The sequence below is a fragment of the Rhopalosiphum maidis genome, chromosome 3, assembly GCF_003676215.2.
Source record: "Rhopalosiphum maidis isolate BTI-1 chromosome 3, ASM367621v3, whole genome shotgun sequence".
In the NCBI taxonomy this organism is placed as follows: Eukaryota; Metazoa; Arthropoda; class Insecta; order Hemiptera; family Aphididae; genus Rhopalosiphum; species Rhopalosiphum maidis.
The window spans coordinates 53,105,612-53,131,977 of NC_040879.1; the positions used below are offsets into that span (position 1 = coordinate 53,105,612).

At 24.5% G+C, this 26,366-nt stretch overlaps 1 protein-coding gene across 2 annotated transcripts in view; it reads left to right on the forward strand.

The window, feature by feature from the left end:
• LOC113556373 (phosphofurin acidic cluster sorting protein 2) overlaps positions 1-25,141 on the forward strand; it is a 28,881-nt gene extending 3,740 nt beyond the window's left edge. Inside the window, exons 2-20 of one of the 2 annotated variants that reach the window (XM_026961266.2) lie at positions 13,761-13,851; positions 13,942-14,031; positions 14,102-14,227; positions 14,310-14,448; positions 14,557-14,678; positions 14,776-14,884; positions 14,956-15,123; positions 17,173-17,232; positions 20,590-20,741; positions 20,802-20,987; positions 21,701-21,909; positions 22,079-22,233; positions 22,311-22,515; positions 22,583-22,625; positions 22,928-23,091; positions 23,149-23,372; positions 23,619-23,735; positions 23,798-23,966; positions 25,081-25,141. In XM_026961266.2, coding sequence (XP_026817067.1) covers positions 13,761-13,851; positions 13,942-14,031; positions 14,102-14,227; positions 14,310-14,448; positions 14,557-14,678; positions 14,776-14,884; positions 14,956-15,123; positions 17,173-17,232; positions 20,590-20,741; positions 20,802-20,987; positions 21,701-21,909; positions 22,079-22,233; positions 22,311-22,515; positions 22,583-22,625; positions 22,928-23,091; positions 23,149-23,372; positions 23,619-23,735; positions 23,798-23,943 — 2,506 coding nt within the window. In that variant the 3' untranslated portion in view covers positions 23,944-23,966; positions 25,081-25,141. The remainder of the gene's footprint in view (positions 1-13,760; positions 13,852-13,941; positions 14,032-14,101; positions 14,228-14,309; positions 14,449-14,556; positions 14,679-14,775; positions 14,885-14,955; positions 15,124-17,172; positions 17,233-20,589; positions 20,742-20,801; positions 20,988-21,700; positions 21,910-22,078; positions 22,234-22,310; positions 22,516-22,582; positions 22,626-22,927; positions 23,092-23,148; positions 23,373-23,618; positions 23,736-23,797; positions 23,967-25,080) is intronic. The other variant, XM_026961267.2, reaches the window with a different exon arrangement.
• The last annotated feature ends 1,225 nt before the right edge of the window (positions 25,142-26,366 follow it).

Genomic DNA, 26,366 nt, shown 5'->3' on the forward strand with positions numbered 1-26,366 from the left:
CAACCATGTAAAATTTTAAGTGTAGAAATATGGCTGAATGCCAGAAGAGGCATGTTTTTGTTTTTGTTATTGTAAATTTGTTTGATTTTGTTTTAATTTTATACACATTGTTTTATTTTTAGTTCAGTAACTTTTAGCTAAATGTTAATAGAAAGTCTAAAACGTTTTCACTCGTTTCAATAGTTGTTGATATTATTCTTGCTTTTATTGATGATTTGAAAAATATCAACAGCGTGGAAATATGTATTTCAGTATAATAATGCATACAAATCTTATGTAACTACATCAAAATAAAACTATTAAGTAAAACTAAATTCCAATTCTATTGACATATTCTAGAGATTTGGGTATACTTTTATATTGGACTAAAAATAATAGTTTTTTAATAGTGTTTGTATAAATAAACAACATATTTTTGTTTATAACTATAGGTATGTCTGTACAGTGTACATATCAATTTAAATATTTATCTATTTTTTCAAATATTTATGAAGGTAAACACTTTATTCCTGAAATTCGAATGCTACATTATAGAATATTTCTCTCTTTTACTCCGGAAGTCTGGGCATTTTCCCCCTAAGATAAAAAACGGGTGTATCACAGTTAGAGTGGATGTTTTTAAAGTTAATAGTAATGATAAACGATTCTAAAAAGAGTTTCTTATTTAAAAACGGTTAAGATATATTGTGTAAAATTATTATTAGAATAAAATTATTTTTTTAAATAAATGTCTGCAAGTATAAGAATATTATAAATTCTAAACAAATTTTAAATGATTATGATTTTGGTTTTATAATGACGTTTTGATTTTCAGTTGTCATTTTATCAGAAAAATGGAGCGCTCTATAAGTTTCAAGCACAGGTAACCCTATAACTATCGAGTTTAACGCTATCTCGAAAAGGTCATTTTCCCATGTTTTCGATATCTTATCTAAACGTAAAATAATGAATTATAAATTTAAAACTGTTTCGAATAATTGATAGCAGCTCAGAAATTGTTGTTTAAAGCTATTATTTCTATTTAAAATCGTATATTTTACTTTTAAGTATATAATAATATTAAACCGAGTTGTTTGAAAATTCAACAATATCAAAGGGAAATTCCGATTATCGCGCTCCATTTTTTTTTTTTGTGTTTAATCGTTTAATGTGTTTAAACTTAGATTTTCATTACTCATAACTATTAATTTATTCATAAATCATAATCTATATGATTATCATAAGTGATCATAACTCGATATTTACCTTAAAAATAAATTTAGTTGTTAAAAATGTAAAAAATATTATAGAAAATAGTATGTTAACAAGTACCTACCTAACATAAATAAAATTAATATTCCCTATAAACTAAATTATATCATGATATAATTTGTGTCAAATACAATGTTTCACAATTCGTTTTCCTTGTAACAACCTCCTACAAAACAATTGAATTAGGATACGTGGTTTGGGCACTATAGGAGTCTGTCCGTGACATTTTCATAACATTTCCCGCGGGAAAACCCTTTTAACACAACAATTGTTTATAGAACATGTACTTTGATAAAGACAAACTAAGGGTTAAAATTATAATCTATAGCTATGATAATGTTTTTAATATTTTAAATTGTAACAATTAGTTATAATTTTATAAATACAAAAACGGGATGTATTACATAAATTCACTTTAAATAATTTATATACAAGAAAAATGACTTCTTAATTCACAAATCAGAAAGTTAATTTTTATTTTATGTTAGTTGAAAAATGATACTTTTCAACTTTTGTCTTTATATGGCTTAGCATATGGTATGCATTAAACAAATTATTTTTAGGGTATCCCTTTATTATAAGTTAGATTCAAATGAATGAATTTTACTTTTATTACGAACCCATAAAACGGCATTCTTGATCCGTAGATAAAACAAAAAAATTGTACGGATTGATATCGTCGTATAGTCATTATACCTACATACTAACTATTAATTCATCGTAACATTGTCCTTGAACAATCAGTGTCGTCCGAGCTTTTTAGTTTTATCACCTTGTATTATCATTAGTCAATGAATTAGCACTGTTAACAACAAAATTGTTTTATTTTTATATACTTTAAATTAACTGGCCTTGTATCGATTTATGATGATCTAGCTATCTCTATTAAACACGTATTACAATATGCCGACATTCCGTGCATTTTTATCATATAATATTTTATTGTATATCAATCAAATATTGAAACAATGATTTTGTTCCTAAAATTCAAATATTTAGAATCAAACATTAATTACGTATTATTACAAGTTTTTATTATTTAAAAAGTATTATATTATATAATGACTACAAAAATTATTTTTCGTCCTATACTTCATCTCATTTGTTCAGTTTCTCATTAGTTTACCTTCTAAAAGTTTTGAAAAATGTGTACATCAATTCATTGCCTGAAACATGTGTGTATTTTACAATTTTCATTCCTTGTGTCGTATTGTATACAAATTATACTTTGTTAAAACATATTATACTAGAAAAATTACAGTGTTTAATTAATAAAAAAAACTGTTAACAATTGAAATTTTGAACGTTTTCTTTTAATTAGTTATTGCTTACAGTTTTAATTATAAATTATAAACTACTATCCTACATCAAGATAAGTTCCTAATGTTATTCTAATGTTATTGTATCATTGGCTATATACTGTTTTCAAATATTTCATTAATAATTTTCTTCTTAACAATTCGAATTATCAAACTTCTCTTAGTTGTTCAAATAGTACTTATACTATTTGTTTATTTCTCAAACGAAATAATAACATATTAATTGATCCTAAATAGACTTAGAATATGTAATACTTTTTAAAAATACATATAATATTTAGTCAGGTTGGCATGGTGTGATTGAAAAATGGACTTTTAGATTTATTTATATTTAGCACTGTACTACTGTAGTTAAGAGGGTGCCACACCCGCATGTGTAGTCATTACAAACGTACATTACAAATTTGCATTCATCAGTTAACGTTTTATGTTGTTAGACGTTAGTTGTTATTACTTATTAGAGTTATTTAAATAAATTGATCTATTATCAAACTTAAAGGTAAGAATATTGATTGTTACCGTTTTAAATTTGAAGTAAGATATTTTGTATGTATAAAATACTTGTTTCTCTTTAAAATAAAAATGTTCGAAATCAAAATTAATTATACGTCTAGTGACTAGTGTCAACACAGATTTGAGTCGTGGTCAGCGTGTCAATAGTCATCGACCACCGTACTGTTTCACGGTCTGACGTTTCAGGGAAAACATTGTACCTTCCTTTACCTTAAGATTGATAAACGGCCAATCAACTTAAATTTATTAGGCCCAACATCACAAAATTGGTATTACTGAACGTAACTTTGCTACGTTTTTAAGACTGAAACACGCTTTCGGCGGGACAAGATACGTCCTTTTAATAAAGTTGCAATAAAATGTTTTTATTTAATCTGTTTTAATATTTAACTCGTTAAATATTTCAAATTGCAATAAATAAAAATAAGAAGTAGTGTATAATAAAATTATGTATTAAAAAATAAAATAATAATGCGATGGTTCTTAATATGTAAATGCATAATATTAATGTCGATTTTGAATTTTTACTTTTCTATACAGTAATTTATATCATAAATTTGAAATTTCTAAAAATAAACAAAATTACGTATTCAAATTTTACCAGTTAAAATGTAAGCTCCTTACACATGTTGGTTTTTACCCACAAAAAATTGTACTTTTAAACTTTCCAAAATGACTGCTTCAAAGTAGATATTATTGACTTTTCAAAAATATATTTTTTACATCCTAAAGATTGATCCCCTATAGTCCAATAAGTGTAAAATTTATAGCTATACATACCTAACGTTTATTACTAAAAAAAAAACATTAATATGTCAACCAACAATAAATTATAATTTAATAATAACTTAAGCATAAACAATGTATTATAAAATTATAAAATATTTTTTTTTCTATTATATTAATTATGTATGTATGTATGTAAGCAAATATCGTGTATTATAGGCATACTGTTTTTGTATAACCATGTATATTTTATTATAATAGAATATATAATATTTATGGAAAAAAAATCCTTAAAAGTTTTAATCATACTATTCTATTGATCACGCGTATTAAGTTTACTTATTTACGTTAATTTTTTGGTAGTACTTTATTTGCTCATTTATTTGAATATAATTAGTGATTATTTACATTCTAATATATTTATAACCAAAGTTTATTTATTTTAATTATTCTAGGACTATTTATTCTTAAAGTGGACGTACCTACACTAAAAATAAATATATTAAGAAAAAAGAAAACATAAATTGTTTAGTTTGTATTATGAAGCAATATATTTTAACTCATATCTCAATAGATATACCAATATTATATATTATTATGCTTAATGTTTATATTTCCAATAGTATAGGTATATTATAATATATTTACAAGTTATAAAAGTTTGAAAATTAATTTTTATTTCTATAAAAAGCACTCAAGACAGCTTTTAATGATATGATAAAAAAAATCATTTCATTCGTTATTAGTTTAAAGTTCATTCATGAAAAGTTTCTGCTACATATAATTAAATTATATTTCGTGATTTCAATATGAAAATAATTTACGAGCGTTTGTATCATAATTTTATATATTTATATAAAAAATATAAAAATTATATCGGTTATTATGGTGTCTTTCTATAATAGAATTAAAATATATATTTATATCCATTTTATTTTATTTTTTAAAGATTTTACATCATCCATTCAATACGTTCGTTATAGGCCGGTTTACTGCATTGTTAGTTTCCGACCACAATCGATCTCGTATTAATCAATATCATCTAGTGGAAATTTGGTTGCGAACGATTTGTCACAGTATAGTGATACGGTTTAACTTAATTTCCCAATAGAACACTTTCACTATATTTCGTTCCTACTATTTCACATATAATATAACTATATATACTTCAGCGACACTGTAATAGTATTGTATGGTTCCGGGTACGATTTTTACACGTTATTGAATGAAAGTGTGTTTAACTATTTTTTCTTTTCGTTGTGTCATTCAAATGGGTTCATAAAAATTTAGAATTTCAGGCTGAACGATAGTTCATTCGATGGTTGCCATGGTATAATTTAATTCGTTTTAATATATCGACGCATATAATAGTTTTTAATACGTCGCTACACTAAAAATGCTGGTCAATTCCTTTAATAAATGAATGAGTACATAATAACATTGAAAATATAAAAACGAATGGTAAAAAAAAATAATATTGAGAAGTGTTAAACAATTTTGAATAAACATATTTTTAACAGAGTTTTCAAATAAATAATTTGTTAAATTATATAATTTATATATTATGTATAATAAGTTTAATGTTTATTGTTATTTTAAGCGGTACTCAAATGTTCAATACATATTTTAATTAATTTCTTAAAAATTAAATAAAGAAAAAATGCTTTATAAATACTAATATAGATGTACATTATTTATTAAATAATTTTGACTATACCTATATTACGTTTTAGTTTTACTTGATTTTTAAATTATCAATTCATCAAAGACAACATTGTATTTTATTTTACATAGATGTATTATTAACTTATTGAATTATCTAATTTAAAAATGATGGCAATATTTTTTTAGAAATGGCTTCTTTAAATAATGACACTATGTATTCTCATTAGTCATTTGTCACAAAATAAAAAAATTGATATTTAATTAAAGTTCTATTCTAGGATATGAAGGTTGCGTAAAATCATAAATTTGCTGAAAATCAACGTACAAATGGTTATTTTCTTTAATAACTATTAACAAAATGAAATCACTGCTCTTTGTAAGTTATATACCTTCTATTTTTTTACTGGTACACCTGTGTTAGGCACTAAACATTGGTCAGATTAATGTAGTTTTTATTGACTCGCATAGCTTTTTGTGGCTATGGCAACCTTTTTGAAACACAAGACAATGATACATAACTTTACATACGTACACGTGTTTTTTCTATTCTCGTCTTATTACGCAACATCACGTTATGAAAAAATAGGCAGACGACGTCAGAGTTAATATCGATATTGATTTTAGGATCAACAGGCTAAATACGGACTAAATATTATAGTAAACACGCACGTTCGATGTTATGTACTTATGCGATGTGTACTGTATACACGTAGTATAATATATTTTTATTCCAGATACTTTGTCCTCTATTATTGTGTCACACTATAAGTCCTTGGTTAGGCCGTGCACTCCTTAAATTATTACTCTATCCTTTTTTAGTATGCAGCTGTATAAATTAAATCATCTAATTAAGTTTTTCAACATTATATTTAAAAAAAACTGTTTGTTTCATATTAACAAATACAATGATCACTGATTAGTGTTTACTGACTTTTCATGAGATTTAAAATAGTGACTGTGTTGTTGTTGTTGTTGATGTTAATTAAGCAATATTTAGAGCGTATTAAAAAAAAAAATTGTTTTATTAATTTTTGTTTTTAGTATTAACTAGTAACAATGGCCCAAGCCCAAGTGCCCAACTCAAATTTTTTTATAAAATAATATATAAACTTCTATGGTATGTATTTCAATATTTGTAAATGATAAAAATTAGTTCTATCATTGCAATAATCATGGAACATCAAACATTTTACTGAATAATAGTTGAAACTATTTTAATTATTTCTATTGTACGAACATTATTCTTATAGGTACTGGGATTATTTTTATACCAATAGTTAACATGTAAAATAGATAATATAATATTCTAATAAACATTATATTATAAAAACAAATGGATAATATAAATAAATGTATATAGGTATAAAGCCATTCTTGATTATTTTTTGGATAAAAGCCAATGTTTAACTATCTTCACTTGTAATAAAACTAAAATAATTCGAGGTTGCTTTGTAATATATTTTCAATTTTAAGTAAAATATATAAAAATTGTTATCGATAAATAGGAATAAGGTCCAATATTTTTCGTGTATAATGATTTACCTATCATTGTTTTTTAATATATTTAAACCCCATTCCCCAAATAACTCCTGCATTACATATTTTTGGTGGTTTACTTATAGTTTAATCGTAATTCACGTTTAAAATATTTACAATATTGAGTGTATGCTTTTTGAATTTTAACCAAACTTCATGTTAAGTATGTTTGTTATTCTTAAGTAAATGTAGGTGTATTGAATTATTATTTAAAAAAAACATTTCACAACACTTCTGCGTATACGTCGTAGTTGTCGTACCTATATAATTTATTACACAAACAACTAAATCTGTTATCAAAACTATATTTGTTGTTTACTGTTCTTGAATAAGGTGTGGCTTGAAACCCGATTTGGATAACGGATACCTTAATACTTACATCATCCATATAATCGTCAATACGTCGCTTGTAGACTTAATATAATTAATTAATAACAAATAAATTACTATTTTTTTCATTTATAATAAGAGTATAAAACTGTGTAATTTGATTATGATCAATTATTTTCAAAATATTGGCATAAAATTATTGTAAAATAATAATTCTTATATTTTCTTTTAGTTATAACTTGTAAATAACTTTATATATACAATTTAAAATGATATTGAATCCTAATAAGGCGATAATTTAAATTCTTTACTATATCAAAAATTAAAATTATTCATAGTTTTGATTTTTTTCTACTATAGATACATTTTATGTATTTCCATTTCGATGTAATATATCATGATTTAAAATCATAATAAGTTTTGTTTTATGTATTTGTATCGATATAAATAATTAAGTATTTTACAACTTTTTAGTCACAAGAATAAAAATTTTCATTTATACATAGCTTATATTTTTTTTTAATAATATAATAAATAGTACCTAATAGTGCTTGCTCTATAATTATCTGATGTAGATATACTATACATTAATTTATATTGTCATACATAAATATTAAATATACCTAGTTAATTATAATATCTATACAATTTTACATACAAAATTATTACGGTATTTTTTAAAACAATATTTTACTAATGAATATAGTTTTTATTGTTTTTACTTAGGTGCCTAATTTTCAAAATCAATAAGTTTATATTCGTTATACTTTTCATTTGTAATTATAAAGGCATACATTTTAAAACATTCATTTACAAGGTTAACAAATTATTACGTATTATACTAATCGTCTTTTTCAATAGATATGTGGCTTTTGTTTTGAAATTATAAAACTTATAACTTATATAACTATTTTAAATTGAGGTTTTAGTGTAATATACTTACAATAGCTATCAGCAATGTGCTGACAAAAAATGTACCTTAACATATTGACTATATTTTATTGAATTGACTTGTAAAATTATTGTTTGAAATTATCTCTGCATCTTTTTTTTTTGTAAACCATTTAATAATCATTATTAAAGAATATGTACTAGGCACTTAAATATTATACTTCAGGATTTTTTTTATGATATAATGGTTATAATTTATGTATTAAACATTTATGCTTAGGTTACCTAAATTTGGTATATACATTATTTGTTCTAAATTTATACTTAAAGAATAAAATTTGGAAATATATATATATATATATATATTTTAACTTTACCGTGATTATTTTAGACGTTTAAAAAATAATATTATAACTTATAATTAACATTTGGGTTATGAATTATTATCCATTCCATGATGTAATTCAATTAAGTATATTTATTTATCTGTTGTAATTAATAATTGTAGAAATTGAAATTTACGATTAGTCGTAATAATTGGTATCCTATACAAATTATATTCTATATTTTTGTATAATAATTATATAAAGTAATTTTTCCTTCAAAAATGTTCTATATAGTTTAAAATATACTTTAGACTTTTAGATAATAAATAATTGGTTATATTAACCCTATAAATTTATAATTTACATAGTTGCAATAACGTATCTAAATAAAATATAAATATTAAATACTCAATGTACTGCCTATAGATTTAAAATAAGTTTCATTATCCGTTTTAGCTATATCATATATAATATCTACCGACTACCGTTGAAAATATTTATCTGAGAATTTTCATGAATACAAAAATCAAATTTTAAATAATTATAGTTAATTTGTTAAAATTATTTAAAATAATAATTTATGAGCTGAGTAATCAACCAATATTTGACCAACACTTACTAACAAGTTTCATTCCAGTCCGCTTATTATAAAATTGATTTTTATTTAGGTATTTCAATTTTTTGAAAAATTTAATTCTACTTTGATGTATAAATATTCAAAATATATGCTATCATTCAAAAAAGTAAAAACTCAAACATTTATAATGACAAATAATGTTTTATCTTTTAATAATACAATTTCAAATTATGTAAAAAATATTTTCAAGAAAAAAATAGTGTTTTAATTTTAATTTTAGCGAATAATTTATATTTTGTAAATATTTCTTAAAACAAATGCATCACAAATATATATATAGTTGAATCAGTTTAAAGTTAAGTAACGATTTTTTTTTTTAACTATAAATTAAAATGGATGCTATACGGTCATTAATAATTGTTGCTAATATTGATATTTTAAACACAATAATTACTATCAGTACATAATTAGTGAACAAATAATAATGGCTATTGATATATGAGTAATTGATACAAATTTTAAATAAATTGTTCACATGTTCAGCAATTTTTAATTTTAGTTATTGAAATTTCAGTGCACGTTAACTGTACATTGTATTTTTACATTATTAAATGTGTTATTGCAATAATTATATTTTAAGATTTTAAAGGATAATAAAATAAGTTGTATTGTTATTTAATACTCTTGGGTAATTAGGATTTTGGTTTAAAAGTTATTCCGTTTTGGGTAAAGATTTTTCTCCATTTTAATTTTTAATGCATAAATGTCGAGATTCGTGAATTAATTACTTGGTAATAGGTATAATTGGTAATAATTATTTATAATTGCTTTATCGAGTTGAAATATTCTTTTTTTACAACTTTTTCAGCCGTGATGATTGTTTACACTATTATTGCCCTTAAACGTACGTAAAATACCTTGGAGCTAAAAATACACTTTATAAATTAAATTATGAATCCCACTTTAATAGAATTCTCAAGACGAGTAGTATCTTAACACAGTCTATATACTTATTTAAGTTACTTAACAATTAGTCTTAGATAATATTCAAAAAACAATTTATATAAATCTAAAACAATAATAATTTTTTGAACGTATCTCATTGAGTTAACTACCTATTTAGCTATCTTTATTATTTATTTATTTATTTATATTGCTTTATTATTTTGATTTAAACGGGCCTTATAGTAATAAAGCTAACTGTAATGTGTTAGCTGCTCGTACTTATATGTGTATAAATGATTATCATCACTTTTCACGATGTTAATATCATGATGTTTACTATAAATAATATGATTAAATATTTTTTTGAATAAACATAATACATTTATTTATTATTATTATTTGTAATCAAAATTGCATCGGTACAGTTTTTGAGCATCTCGTTTATTTTTTAACATTTTAATTAATGAGTTTACGATAAAACAAAGTATGTTTAAATTTTATTACAATCAAGAAAATATAATCGATTTTCTCAATGTTTAAAATTATAATTTTATGGCATTTATCCCCGGCGACCTTTATTAATATGTAATAACTAATCCATCTTTTACTATTAACTCATTATGATTACCTACTCTCACATTACTACTGGACACATCAACTATATATTTATAAATGTTATAATAATTGGTTTAGGAGTAGTCTTATGTTGCTTATTAAATTTATTTTTACTTTTATTATGTCGAATATTGATAGATAATAAAAATTGAATTATTTATACAAATACTGCTGATTACTGTATGTCTAAATAGGATCGCATTTATGATTGGATAAGAAAGACGTTAAAAGGTCAGCCTAAAATATATAATATTATATTGATATGTCTATATCTATGTCTTCACTTTCTTAAAAGTACTATTACATAATACTTATATATCCACTTAATCCTCATTACACGATAAGCTCAAATGACCCATCTATTTATTAATATCTATGAAATAACATAACATACATTCTGTGCACACTTCAAAAGATTACATTCGTATTTGCTCATTGATTAACTTAAGAGGACGTCATACCCACGTGTGTTGTGTCCGTCTTTATAATACAACTTAGCAATTTTTGATCAAAATAATCAATTTTACTTTGTTATTTTTATTATTAACAAGTAATTATGTGCATTTTGGAATAGAGCCCAAGATACGAAACAATGATCATTTTAAAGCTATATTTTTTATGTACATTTTAAAATTATCATAACTTGTTTTTAAATTAAAATATCATTAAAAGCCTTCGAGATGTCCTAGATAATATGCTTATCTATAAATTTAATCATATGTTGATTAACTATACAGGGATAGGCAACTGGTGGCCCGCCTACCTTTTTTTATTTATTTCGTGTTACATTTTCAAATTATTTTATTCAATTTTAGCGCTCATCTGTATTTTATTTTATTATTTTTATTTTACATTAAAAAATGTCCTTGTAAAGTTGTAATTATAAAAAATAAATGTTAAATGCAAATGTATTGACTTTTTTTTTTGCTTTCTATACTTTCTGGCTCACTGGATTTTAAAGTTCCTAAAATTGGCCCTCTTGTAACTCTGAGTTGCCCATTCCTGAACAAGAATATTAAAACAACAGAGTTAAATATATTATTTTAAACAAAATTTTATCGTATGTTAAAGTTGTAACATTACAAGTTTGTAACGGAGACCAACGCAAGTATATTGCGTCCTCCAGAACGAATATTTTTAACGTAAGTAGTAAATTATTTAATAGACTTACTAATTACGTATTGTGTGAGACTTTCGAGTACTTTAAACCAATCAATTTCTATATGCAATTATTAATTTGTTTATTAAACAATTATGTTGTTAGAAATTATAAAAATATTATTATGATTGAAACGTTAAATTTTATTATTTTTTGTATTTATTTATTCTTACTAATAACACCGAAGTCATTATTTACGAAATTAGTCACTTATTTCAATTTTAAACGATAGGAACTATATATTTCCATGTCTGTCATTATTTATAATGACAAATTGACTGGACTTCTATTTTAGTTATCTTATTGACGATGAATGATGATTTTATGATTACATAAATCCTAAGTATTTAATACAATAAAACATTATTCATCTGTTATTTGAAGTATTGTTTTCCATTGTCTTGTATTTTTATATTACAAAGTCAGATAACATTGTATTAATAATTTATTTATTTATTATAGAAATCCGGGGACTTATAAGATATTATAATATGATATACATTACATAATAATAATTGCACGTTATAATTTTACAGAAAAAAATTGAATTAGAGACTTTAAAACATATATCTAAAAAAAATGTAATTTATATCATGTGCCTTATTATACATATTATCCACACTGATATCCTATTTTAATTTCTAATATTTCAAATTTATTGTCATTAGAAATAGGTTACAATTTACTTTAAATTTATCATTAAGTTAACAACAGTAAATATTTCGTCAGTAGTTCATTTTACAATTTATCAATATTGAACTTAAACTCACGTGCTATATATTATGTATAGTATATTAGTCATTGGGAATAACATAGAAGATAGTGGTATATTTTAAAATACATAAAATAATTATATGATTTGTATATTTTCAATTAATTTGCATTTTTATGTGCAATTCATTATTTTATTTGTGTCCAATAGATTGTATTATATGTTAGCCGTAGATTTTTAGCTTTAAGTTGTATACTTCAATCGTACTTTAAAACTATTAATAAGAATAGATATTCATTCAATTATTTATGTATAATGTATATATTTAAGTAATTCATATGTTAGTGATTATTGTTTATGTAATTATTTATTTATATCCCAATATACATAAGTCACTCAATATACCATTCTAAACAAATTCTTGATTTTGTTTAATTATTTATAGGTTTACATGGCTGGATCTAATATTTGTAACAAACGAAGATAACGCCCATTTCCATTGAAATAACTGAGGTTTAACTTAAAAATTGGATTACCTTTTATATAAAATACCCTTAAAAAAAATAAATTATTTCGCTCGATGTTACATTTCATAAATTCATACCTACTTTAATATTTATAAGTATTTAATTAATTTAAAATTATAATATATGTAGTTAGTTTGAGATATTTTTCGATGTTTTTTTTATTACTTAATTACCTAATACCTATACCTATACGTTAAAATATAATAAAACTAAATCCTTGATTTAATATTAAAAATTATCTATATTTAAATAAATATTGGTGTGGTGAAAATTATTAGGGCAATAAATTAGATTTTAAAAGCTTGTTGATTTTTGTTAAAGTTTTAGCTAGTATTATTATAAATTGCTAAGATTAATATCGAAAAATGTAACGAAAGTTATATTTTATAGTTATTTTTCGAAAATTGTATTTTGTCTTAACACTTAATTTATTTTCAATGATGAAAAAATGACTCTACATATTTTAATTTTATTTGGTTTGCTACTTATCAATCTATGTCTGAAAAATGTATCAATATGTAAAATTTACTCCCAAAAAATGAAAAAAATATTACACCCAAGTACGAACCTCAACCGTTTCTCCACCATAGATCCTATATTGATATAATACTGTTACTGTATACAATTATTTGAAACAAAAAATTCACAACAATTTAATTATGTTTTAGGGTATGTTCAATGAATTTAACAAAACTGGTACTAACCAAACCACTGGGATCGGATATGTCGTCTTCGTTAACTATAGCTGTAAAAATGCAAGTACGTATTATAAATTTAATAAACTATTTTAAATAAAAATACATAACTCAATAAATATTTATTTATTAAATCTAATTGTATAAAATTAAGGGATCAAAGAGAACCTTACGAACAAACGAACTGCCCCTGACTGTAAATGGATCTCTCGAAATAGAATTGCAGTTAAACTTCTGTCTTCAGGTATTTAATTACTGTTAGGTACTAAACATTAGGGAATCACTACAAGTCTTAATATGTATTTATTCCGCAGTATCCGCACTTTTTGAAACGAGACGTTAACAAATTACACGTAATGCTTCAACGGCGAAAGAAGTACAAAAACCGTACTATACTTGGCTTTAAAACATTGGCCGAAGGAGTTATTAATATGTCGCTTGTAATTATATCAATTAATAACATTTAGATGCACATTAATATGTGTACACTTCCTACATTTCTAACGTACTATTTTTATTCAGGTACTACAAAGACCTCTTGATCTCGAATTAGAACTTTTAAGTGATCCCAAAGATCCAAAGTCTCTTATCGGCCGTGTATATATCATGTGTTTAAATAGTCAACCTGTGGATCATGAAGATGCTACTAAACCTGTCATTGGTAATTAATTAAATAAAAATATTTGCAATAAAAAAATGTAATTGGTTCGATACAATAATAAAATGTACAGGTATAAATATTGAATGAGTTATTTCAAATTGTGTATAGGAAGGGGTCAAGATTATTCTGATGAAGACGAAGAGTTTAGCAGCGGAGAAGAAGCATCTGATTCTGAACCAACTTTGGAAGATAGACGAAGGAAAAAAAATATCGCGACTGGAAATGCAAGAGTAATTTAAATTATTATATTTTTTTTTTGTAATCGTGATTTTAATAATGAATTAAAATATTAAAATGCAATGTAATATTGTTCTATTTTATTAACAGCAAAGAAATCTGAAACAAAAATTTATTGCACTTTTAAAAAGGTTCAGAGTAAATGAAGATTTGCATTCATTAGAAAATGATAGGGAGACTATAAGTCAAAAACTGTCAGGTATATTTGATAAATAAATTGTTATCATTTATTTCTGTTAATGCAATGTGTGTGGATTACTATTGTCTTAGGCGGTGACATGGATCCAGCAGATATTGAAGATCTTTTTGAGGAACTAGAAGATTTGAGTGATTCTGGGCCCGACTTGGATACATTATCTATTTTATCTACACCAAAACCGTCACTTCGACCATTCTTTTCAAGCTCTCGTACAAATATGATACATGAAGGCATCTCAGGTTTGTAATATAAATTATAATACCAAAGAGTATCTCAAAACACGGTGTATCCATTGTACATGTTAATATATGTGCATTTTACATTATTATATTTTTAATTTTAAACTAAGAATAAGCCAATTTTTTTTTTTTTAATCGACAGTAATTGTATTTTTAAATATAAGAAAATATGAGCAATATTTATATTTTATTGTTTCAATCAAGTCTATTTGTTTTATTATTCATAGAAGTCTATTTACTATTTATATAGGGATGGCCCAAAACAAATATTTGTTAAGTTTATGGAGTAGAATGATTTATCTATTTACATAACATAATTTTATTTTGTATGTCTACATAATATAACTAAAATATTTAATATTTATCATATTAAATGTTTGTGTTTGTTGTTATAATATGTATAGACACTCAATGATATAAAATTTGTTATTTATAACTGTATTTAGTAAAACACAATTAAAAAATAATTACTTCTACAATTGATATGATATCTAGGTTTAAATCAGTTCAGTTGTCCTTATAATATGATAATACAAAATATGTTTTTCAAATATTTGATATTTATACATATTATTAAATAATTTACATTGTATATAAAGTTTTTCTAACATAGTCATATAATAATTTATTTTAAAAAAAAGGTATTGAATCTGCTATTAAATACAAAACATCGAGTTTTGAGGTACTTAAGTCATAAAGTTTTATCTAATATTTAAAACTAAGGCCTTTGGCTCCTTCTAAAATTTGAATAAAACATTTTTAGATGAGAAATTTATGATAATTAAATGATATTGCTTGAAAATCGGGTTTTGTAGATAACAAATTAAATATTTTAACAACACATAGTAAAGGAAATTTGGATCTGCCAAATTAACCATGTGTTTATAATATTTAATTATTATTCTGAAAAATTAGCATGTGAATGATTCTTCTGTTTGTTCGCTATGAACTCGATATATTTTAGCATATTTTGCTAATGACAATGTGTTAATAAACAACACTATGTCATTATATCTAATATTTTTATATATTGAATTAAGTATGTTGATGTGTCATATAATATACATATTCGATTAATTTGTTATTAATAAGACATTTAATATGACCGCAACATTTTGACGTGAAGCTCTAGCGGTATGCTTTGCCAAAAGTTTGAATGATTTGCGCTTGTTTATCGTTAGCGACTACGAAAACAACTTGTATTACAAATGTTGCCTTATATAACAAGCTTTCAGCTCTTTACGCGCGCTAAGGTATAACAAAAACACAATTTGTAGTAGTTTAGAAATAAAATGTGCTCTATATTACACTATTTACATTTTACACATCTTTAAACATCACAAGTTTAGGGAATACACCGGTATTACATTTTTCTTAATCTTTACATTATATATAATATTAATATATATATATATATATGTATAGTACATAGATATATTTATATATATTTAATACTGTATATAATACTTGTATAGTTGTTGTTTTTGTTGTTATATTATTATTTATTGCTATTACCTGTATTTTTTTTATAAATTATATATTAGATTTAATATGTGTATACAGTTCCGTTTATAGGTCAATATTACATAATATATTATATTTTTTTATATGGATATATAATAGTGATGGACCAATCTTACTTTCCATATTTATAATTTTCTTGAATTTGGCATTTATAGCTAGAATCATTTTGTAATAATAAAAATATGTCTTACAATTATTTATGATACAAAAATATTTTAATTACAATATTAGCTTAAGTGCGTTTAAATAATCTCAACTTTTCTACAAACATTTTTGATGATCTTCATTTCTAACTAATTATAACATTTAAAATTGAAATAAATAACTTGATTTAAAAAAATATGTATGTAAATCATAAAAAAAAAAAAAGAAAATAATGCAAAAAGTTTTGCATTAGGTTGTGTCCATCGCTGATTATTCTTATTTATTTATATTGTATCGTATTGTAACATAATTTTGTTTTTTTATCCATATATTGTTTAAAAATATTATTCACTATTTTTTATTTTTTCACCCTGTCACTAGGACGGCATTCCCATAAGAAAAGTCACACCACAAGTTTTCCGCCCTACAACAGAACCAAAGGTTAGCACTATGAAAATTCCCGATCAAAATGCAGTTATAAGCACAAAGTATCTTCTTTTGTTGTATTTTCTTTATATCCAATGCACTTAATATTACTAACAATTTCTATACTATTCTCTTAAAACAAAATTTTAACAATAAAATTCCCATTTTTAATAGTAATTTACACATTACAATAATTATTATATGATAAAATAAATATGTGTTGTTCTTTTTACTTTAAGTTTGTACATATTTAATGTCATTACTTATTAGTAATTAGTATTATTTGCATGTGCATGATAAATACATTTTAAGAGTGATTATTTTAACACAATATTCATAATCTCAGGTAATATTGTGTTTTTTATGAAGTAAGTAATATTTATTTTATGTTATGAGACTATATTTTTTTTATCTTGGTATTTTTGTTTTTTTTTTTAATTAAAATATTTATATTAATTTTCAGTTCAGTTAAAATGATAAAATATTTATAAATATAAAACACCCTTATATAACATTAGACCATTATTAGTCGTCTATTTAGATATATTTTTAGTAAAAAAATGTCTACTTTAAAAACGACTAAAAAAAATTAAACAACGCCTAACCATACATTTTTATTTGTAAATATTAGTTTAAAGTTTCTAATTATTATTAACATTATATATAAATTTGTGTTGCAATATTATAATACGTGTATTTCTAACCTTTCTATATAATAATTATAGTTTATTTTCAAAGTTAACCATTAATCTGAACCTCCCTATTTAAATTACTAGATGTCTAGAACTATTTCATGTAGTTTTATTACGTTTTCCTTTTGAAATCAAAAGTTCATCTGAACATTTCCATGTATCAAACTATTTTTCACAAATCATTTAAACAGAGGATATTATTATATTATGTTCAATGATACTTTACTTTTGCAAAAACTAAAATTACATAGATTTATAAGTATATTCACAATAATTTTGGTATAAAATCAATTGCTTTTGCCTTAATTCTATACGAGTTCTCCCCCTCCTTTACTACAGAACATAAAGCAACAAAGCTTTATCCACCCCTAATTCGTTTTATCATCTTATTATAATACATATTACAAACATAAATCAACCATATCTGCATGACTTAATCTATTATCTCTATTATCCTTTAATCATTGTGCCCTTCCATTCGTTTCACTTCTCTCGATGCTGAAACGCTGAATTCACCTCTTATTTACGCCCTAACCATCACAATGATGTTTTTCTCGCTAATACACCGCCAGACATTCAGTTCTATTCATTATTGCTATCATCAAGTGTATTTTAGTTTATATAATTCTTAAGCATATTTTCATCACATAAAACGCTATAGCTATCTTCCGCTTTACGCGACTAGACTTTATTTTTACATTTCTACTGAATATAAACATTCTCTAATAATGTATTGTCTTGTCACAGTGTTAAGCAAATGACAAAATTTGTTAATCCATTCACTGCGCGTTTTCATTATTTGCTACACGGTAATTTTGTGAAATTAAAGCTATCGGTGTCCCGATGACCAGGGAATATTAAATCTATATTCAAATAAAAATCCACTTTCGGAAATATAGTAAAATACTGTCCCTGATAAAGGATCCCTAATGGCTAATATACGAAGTACCTATCCTGTTGGCTGTGAGGTGTGAAGAAAGATTTTATTAAAATTTGTGGGATTTTTTACACCGTGCATGTTCATTTTTTTTTTAAATTAACGATAAATAGCTGATAAATAAATGTTCGTTTATTAATTGTATGCATTAAAAAAAAAAATTAAAAGCATATATATATTATAATATCAAAGTTTTAAATTATTTAATAGTTGTACCTTATGCATTACCACTATTTCTACTTTTCTGGGAACACGATTTTAATTCACATTGAAAATCGTAAATGAATGTGTTAATTGAATAATAAATGAATATTATATCGAACGCACACACAAACAGAAACAATTACCCGGACCTTGTAACAGTTCGAAATTCGGTCTATAGTTTTTTTTTCTTAGAACAGTTTGTCAGCGCGATAATAATAATAATAATATAAGCTATACGCACGAACAATAAATTCTAATTAAATCACACACATATTATTGTCGCGTATAAATGCGTTTATTTCGCACTTAATCTGTATGAATAAATTAAAATTGCATAACATGAACGTCAGAATTATTGTATAAATGAATTCCGATCATAAAAAATTTTAATTAACTCACGAGTGTCAAACACTTAAGTGCGGAAGACAAACTTTCGCAGGCATAGAACTTCATAACAATAATCACCAAAAAATTATGAAGGGAAATTTGCCGGGGCATCGATGCCAGTTTAAAATTAAATATCCCGCAAAAATACGAGTATGATGTCTATGAACCTAAATAAGTTTTAATTCCAACCGTTATTCTGCAATCGTTCGTCGTGTTTATTGCTTATGAAATTTTTATTCCATTTCGATTAATTGTATTGTTGTCTAAGAGTTGACACAAACACAATAATATTCGTATATTACCTAATATAATGTATATTATTAAAAACAAATAATAGACCTTTTTAATCTAAAGAAAGGAGTTAAACTGTTTTTGTACACTAAAAATGTAATTTAAATATAATATAATTCATAATATTCCTTTTTTAAAAAAAAAAATTTCACTAATTTTCGTAAAAATAAATAGGAAGATGTCGTTACAGTTCGTTTGTCAATCTTTTAACGCAACTTTATACGATAGGACGTTGATGTTAATCCGCAATGTATATAATATATAGGTATGTACTTTTGTTTATGTTTATTATATTTTTTTATTTATTCGACGGTAAAATAAACATTTATTATGGTAAAATAAAATTGTCAATTCTTCATAACATGCAGTGTCACAATAACCTACCCTATCCACCGTTGCATATAAGAATAATGTTACCATACTCGTTACATTATATTATATAACTACACTTGCAGTTAAAATACAACCCGGGAATTTTTCCATTTAAAATAATACCTATATTTTTAGTCTTAAAAACGGTAGTGGGTATAATACGAATTACTTTGTATTTAAAATTAGCTTTTATTTTTATTTAACTTATAACAATGTTTTTGATATTGTAATATGATAAATTTGTTTGTTATCTTTAACTGCTATAATTATTTTTAGTTTGCATGTTCAATTTTCTTCACGCTCAATTTATTTTTATCATGATTTAGCTAACAATTTGCCAAATTAATAAAAAAACATTGGCTGGGGAAAATATGTTATGTGTATGCTTACAAAACCCAAACGTATTAGAACAAACCGATTCTCAAAAAAAAAAAAAAATTATAATATACATATATATTTATATATATATATATATATTTAATGATATAGGTGTGCCAACCGTAGAGCGTAACATTGAAAGATTTAGTGACGAAAGTTCGAAAAAAGCGGATTCTGATTCATATTTGGACACTTGGACGGATAGTGACCCTACTCCGATGAATTCGTCACCTCCAAAAATTGGCAACAATGACGACAAAAAGGTATACTTGAGAACTGGCAATCACTACGTTTTAATGCTAACGGTAAACATGGTTTTATAGGAAACTTCTGGCACGGTGGAAAAGGAAAAAGAAAAGAAATCGAGAATTTTCACGAGGGACCGCACTTCGTCGTCGAACAAATACAAGAAGTCTCCAATGCCGAAGCAAACGAATGACAACGATCGCACAAACGCAACTTCCTGTGGTACTGGAGGTTCGGGAGACAATGTAGTCTCAATGGTTGAGGTATATGTCACTGTCTTCATAAATTTAATCAAATTTCTAGGCAAATAATTGAATGGTTCGGGTTTAATTTGTATATAAATTTACTATTTGTCCATGTATTTAACTAAACATCCATTTTAGTAGATTTTTGATTTGACAAATGGGAAATCTTCTAATTATGTTATGATAAAAATAAGTATATCACATATTATATCTAAGTACTATAATATTGTAACTATGTTTTGTTCGGAGAAGAAAATAACAATTGTGTTACACACTTTGTTCTAATTTTTATCAAACACCGAATATTTGATAACAAAATTTCACATAAAATATATAACTACAACTTTTATAATTTAAAAGACTGTATACTCTCCTAAAACAAATTTATATGCATATACAATTATTGTATTAAATTTATGTTCAATTATCAAGGTTTGGTGAAATGTCAATATCTCACAGTAAAGTGATAATTTCATGGGCATTATTTATGTTCTAAGAAATACCACTAGACCATTACTTACAGCAATAATCAATATGTAAATTAATTCATTATTAAAAAATTAATTTTAAAATAAATTGTTCTCCATATAATCCCAACAAAATATTACGATAAAATTATAGTAGTTATATTTATTCTAGAATTCTAGATTAATATTAAATGAAACTGAAATTGTTGTATAATATAAATTGTATGTATACTAACTTATTAAACAATGTATTTACACAAATAGCCTAGAAAAGCATTGATGGAACAACTGTCTAAAGTATTACCGCCGGAGGATAAAATGCCTGAAGTATTATGTTTAATACATTACGCAGATCCATTGGGTTGTCAGCTTGCATCTAAACTACAGAATTACCATTTCAAAGTTATCACACCTGCTGGATTAGCCGACGTGCGTGCTACTTTTGTGTGCATTGTTAACAAGATACAGAAATAGTAAGTAAAAAAAAAAAAAACACAAACATACAAAATAATGACTCCTTAGAACCACTGACATTTAGTTATGTATTAAATATTATTTTGTGATACATTGTTTAACTTTGTGTTTTAACAATAATAACTGTAATAATTATACATAAAATTATTTGTTTTATAATTATTTTAGCTGTAATTCAAACCCCAAACCTCCGAATCAAATGAAAATATTGCTTGCTGGTTCTGATAGTTTTATAAACTATGTATTACGGCAATATGTAGAACAGTTATCATTTAAACCACCCGACTGGATGAATTATATTAAATTCTTTATTATACCATTAGGTAATAATAATAAATAATAAACAAATTTGTGTGTATATATATATTATAAATAACATTAACAAAATTATAATATGCAGGAATTAACACTCTCTCAAGATACTTGGGTACAGTCGACAGTTATTATGGTACTACATTTCTGTTCAAAGAGGACTACTGGAAAGAACAATTGGAATGTGGTGATGGAACAGATATAATAGTCAAAATCCAAAATTATATCATGGAAGCATCTAATACAATTCAGTTGCAGATTGCTGAAGCAATGCTATCATATAAAGAAAAGAGGTATACTAATAAAAATGAAAATTAGACACAAACTATAGGCATGTATAATACATATTTAATTTTACAGTTCTGATGATGAAGCATTACAAACATTCATACCATTTGTCAATGTAAGTCTACATTCAATTTATTTTAGAAAATTGGATAAGATTAGTATAGTACTCTGATCTTATCAACCAATAATAATTTAAATAATATTTAAACTATTTGAAAGTACTTTATATATAAAAAAATATTATTATAAATAATTTATCTACCTTAATATTTATTAATTTATATTGAACTTCAAATTATGAAGTTCGATAAGTTTTATATTCTAATTATTTTCCTCTTTTATAAAAATAATTTTTGATTTTAACTTATTACATTTTGTTTTGCTTTGTAAACTTATTATAACCATACCATTTTGTAGGATGTGCGAATCTGCTCTGGGGATACAGCATCAGGATCTAATGATACAGATGATCAATGTTCAATCGTCATTGATCGTAAGTCCATTTTAGACAAGACAACACCACCCAATTCGCCCAATATTGGTATGCAATATTTGCCTCCGCCCACAAAGCAAGTCAATTGGTAAATACTATATAACCTTAAATATTTTTTGTACTCTAACAATTTTGTCTCCAATAGGGAATTATGCGAGCCTCTAGAATTACAACTTGACTATTGGTTAGTGCCTAACACTAACAAAGAAGTAACTACTCGAGGCAGTGAACCAAGCAGTAAGCGAGTGGATACCAAATTTACATTAAAGACTGGTTTTAAGAGCTTACATATCTCAAGACTGTTTTTGACCAATGAAGAACCTTTAGCATTTTTCACTGTGAGCTATATTAAGGAGAAAAAACAAAAAAGTAAGCTAGCATTATACCCACAGCTATGCAAATTTTTTCAGTATTAATAATATTGACATAATAATGTATCTGTATCATTTTAGCCTTAAGGATTAATTAATCGTTTGATTTAATAACTTTAGTTTTGTGAACTAGACTTATATTATTTACATTTTATTTCATGCATGAGAAATAAAATATTAAATCAAATTTTATGTCTACCAAACCATATCTTTTCTACAGCTATAATTGTTTGTATAAATTTAGTTATGCGACTGGGAAAAAAGAAAGAAAAGGAAAAAGACTTAGATCCCAAGAATCAAGTAATTGACAGTGTATTAAGATTAATCTGCTCACCAAAAACTCAACATTTTCCTCTCACAAGTAATTCACTTTTACAAGTTACTTACTTGTCTATGGTATCTATTTTATTTTTGAATTTCTAGTAACCATTGATGGATATGAATGGAGTGGTGTGAAGTTTTTCCAATTGTCATCACAATGGCAAACACACATCAAACATTTTCCAGTTGCAGTTTATTCATTGGATTATCAACCAGCAAGTCTACCGCACTTAAATCATGGACTTTAAACTACCACAAATATCTAAAACTGGTAATTATATTATTGTTTGTATTCAATATACAAACTAGTATTAGCTAGTATGAAATTTATTTTGTGTAATTTGGTAAATTAATTAATGTGTTAAAATGAAAATAAATCTGTACCCGTATGTGTTGTCTCTATCATTATATAACTAACTTAGTTAATCATGGTATATAGATTATAGATACTGTAGAGCCTCGATAGTTCGGACCCCTAATAATCCAATGAACGCAGTAATTTGGACAGCATATAAATCCATTTGTTCATAATACAATGAACTTATGTAGTTGAACAATTTTTATGAAAAGGGGCACAAGTCATTTTTTTTTTTTTACATTAATTTTGTATGAAATTTTTCACCCGATTGAATGGTAGCATTGTAGTGGTTGCACGAGGATTTGGTATCACAGTATTTTAAAATGCGATATGGCACCATTGAACTCTATATGATATAGAGTTCAATGTATGGCACAAGCATGAACATTAAATCTCTAATGTTCATGGGCACAAGTCAAAATTAACTATATTTTTTTTGTAATCAAAAGGGCACAAGTCAGTATATGAAAAAGGTCACAAGTCATATATTGTAGGTGGAATTGGTCACAAATCATTAATAACTGATTAATAATGTAATTCTTTAATAAAAGTAAGTTGAAAAAACGTAGAAAATTATAAATAAAACATAAACAAAAAAATAATTTAGATTAAGTAGAGAATAAACATTTTGGAATATTTTATGCCTCTCCTGACAACCAAGGAAAAATGACTTGTGTCCCTTCTCATAAAAACCATCCAGTTTATTCATAATTCCCGGAACCCAATTAATCTATAAAATATTCTTATCGACATAAAAATTTTTTGAATTTTTCCCAACTATTGAGGTTTTACTGTATATACATATATATATATATATCGTGTTCAAATGATCTTTAGTTTTATTGAACAGTCATCTGGGTTCTAAGAAATGTGCCATGTAATGTAGTCTTTATTTTTCAATTATATTAAACAATACATTAAAAAAAATAAAATATTAGTTCAAAAAAAATTACTTTATGGACCACTACAAACCAATACATAATATATAATTAATCTAATCAAAAATATGTTATTTTTTTTGTTTCAGTTTTCTTATACCTAACTATAAAATTTAAAAAAAAAACAAAACAACCTTACATAAAGTACAGTGGTAAAATATTATTATCTTTATCAATAGGTATTTTCATTTATTTTATAAAGTGAATTATATATTATTCTTAAATATATAAAGAACCATTAAACCCTCGTAATTATTGTAAACCCTATATCCAATGTTTTTATTATTGTAACCAAAGACTACACGTTTTATTATTATAATTATTGTACCTAATTATCTTACTACTATTTATGTGTGATTTTATAAGTTTAACTACCAAGACTTTTTTTATGAAAACAATTTTTATAATGTAATATTACTATTAAATCATTTAAAACGTTTGTAATAACGCTTGATAATTTAATTCAATATTATTATTGAAATATCAATATCAATAGACTTAAGGAATATAACTATAATTATTTTATTCTTATTATATTGCTATAGCTATTATAATTACTATCATATTACTATTATTATTATTAGCATTTTATTATTATTAGTATTAGATTTTTATTATTATTACCTGCCGAGTAGATATAAATACATCACAATAACCAATGCCAGTATCTTACATGACCAATGGTTGGGAGACACTTTTCCTCAGCATTATTATAGAGCCCCAACTACTACAATTTGGATCAAACAGATAGCAGAATTGTAAAGAACAATATTATCGAATCGAATCTCATGAACATATTAACTGCCTTATTTAACCAACGAGGCTTTGTTTTATTTCTTTTTTTCTTAGTTCGTAAACAATAATACACTACCATTTAAGGGTTAAAATCAAACTACAAAATAAATGTTATTATTGACTATTGTAATTAAAAATAAATGTGTGTGATACCATTCAATTAATTTCAATACTTTCTCTTGAAGCGCAATGACTAATGTATTGTGTTTATTTTTTAATACAATTATTTGTATGATTTGAACCCTAAAACAGTAATAATATCATAAATTTAAATATATTACAGGTATATAAGAGTAGTAAATTTACATAAGTGTCATCATTTATAACTGGACATTTTTGTCATACATTAAATGTATGTGTTGGTTAACTTATATTAATCATTAATGAATGATATGACATAATAGTACACAGAAGAGTAAAATATTTATTAGCTTCTCTAAACTTAAGGACTTTTTTGTACATAATTTCATAAAAATATGTTAGATGTTTAAACGCTTGTTTACATTGTTTATATTAGTTCTATATATTATAAAAGTAAGAAAAAACTATAGCAGCGTTTCCTACTATGCATTCAGAGCAC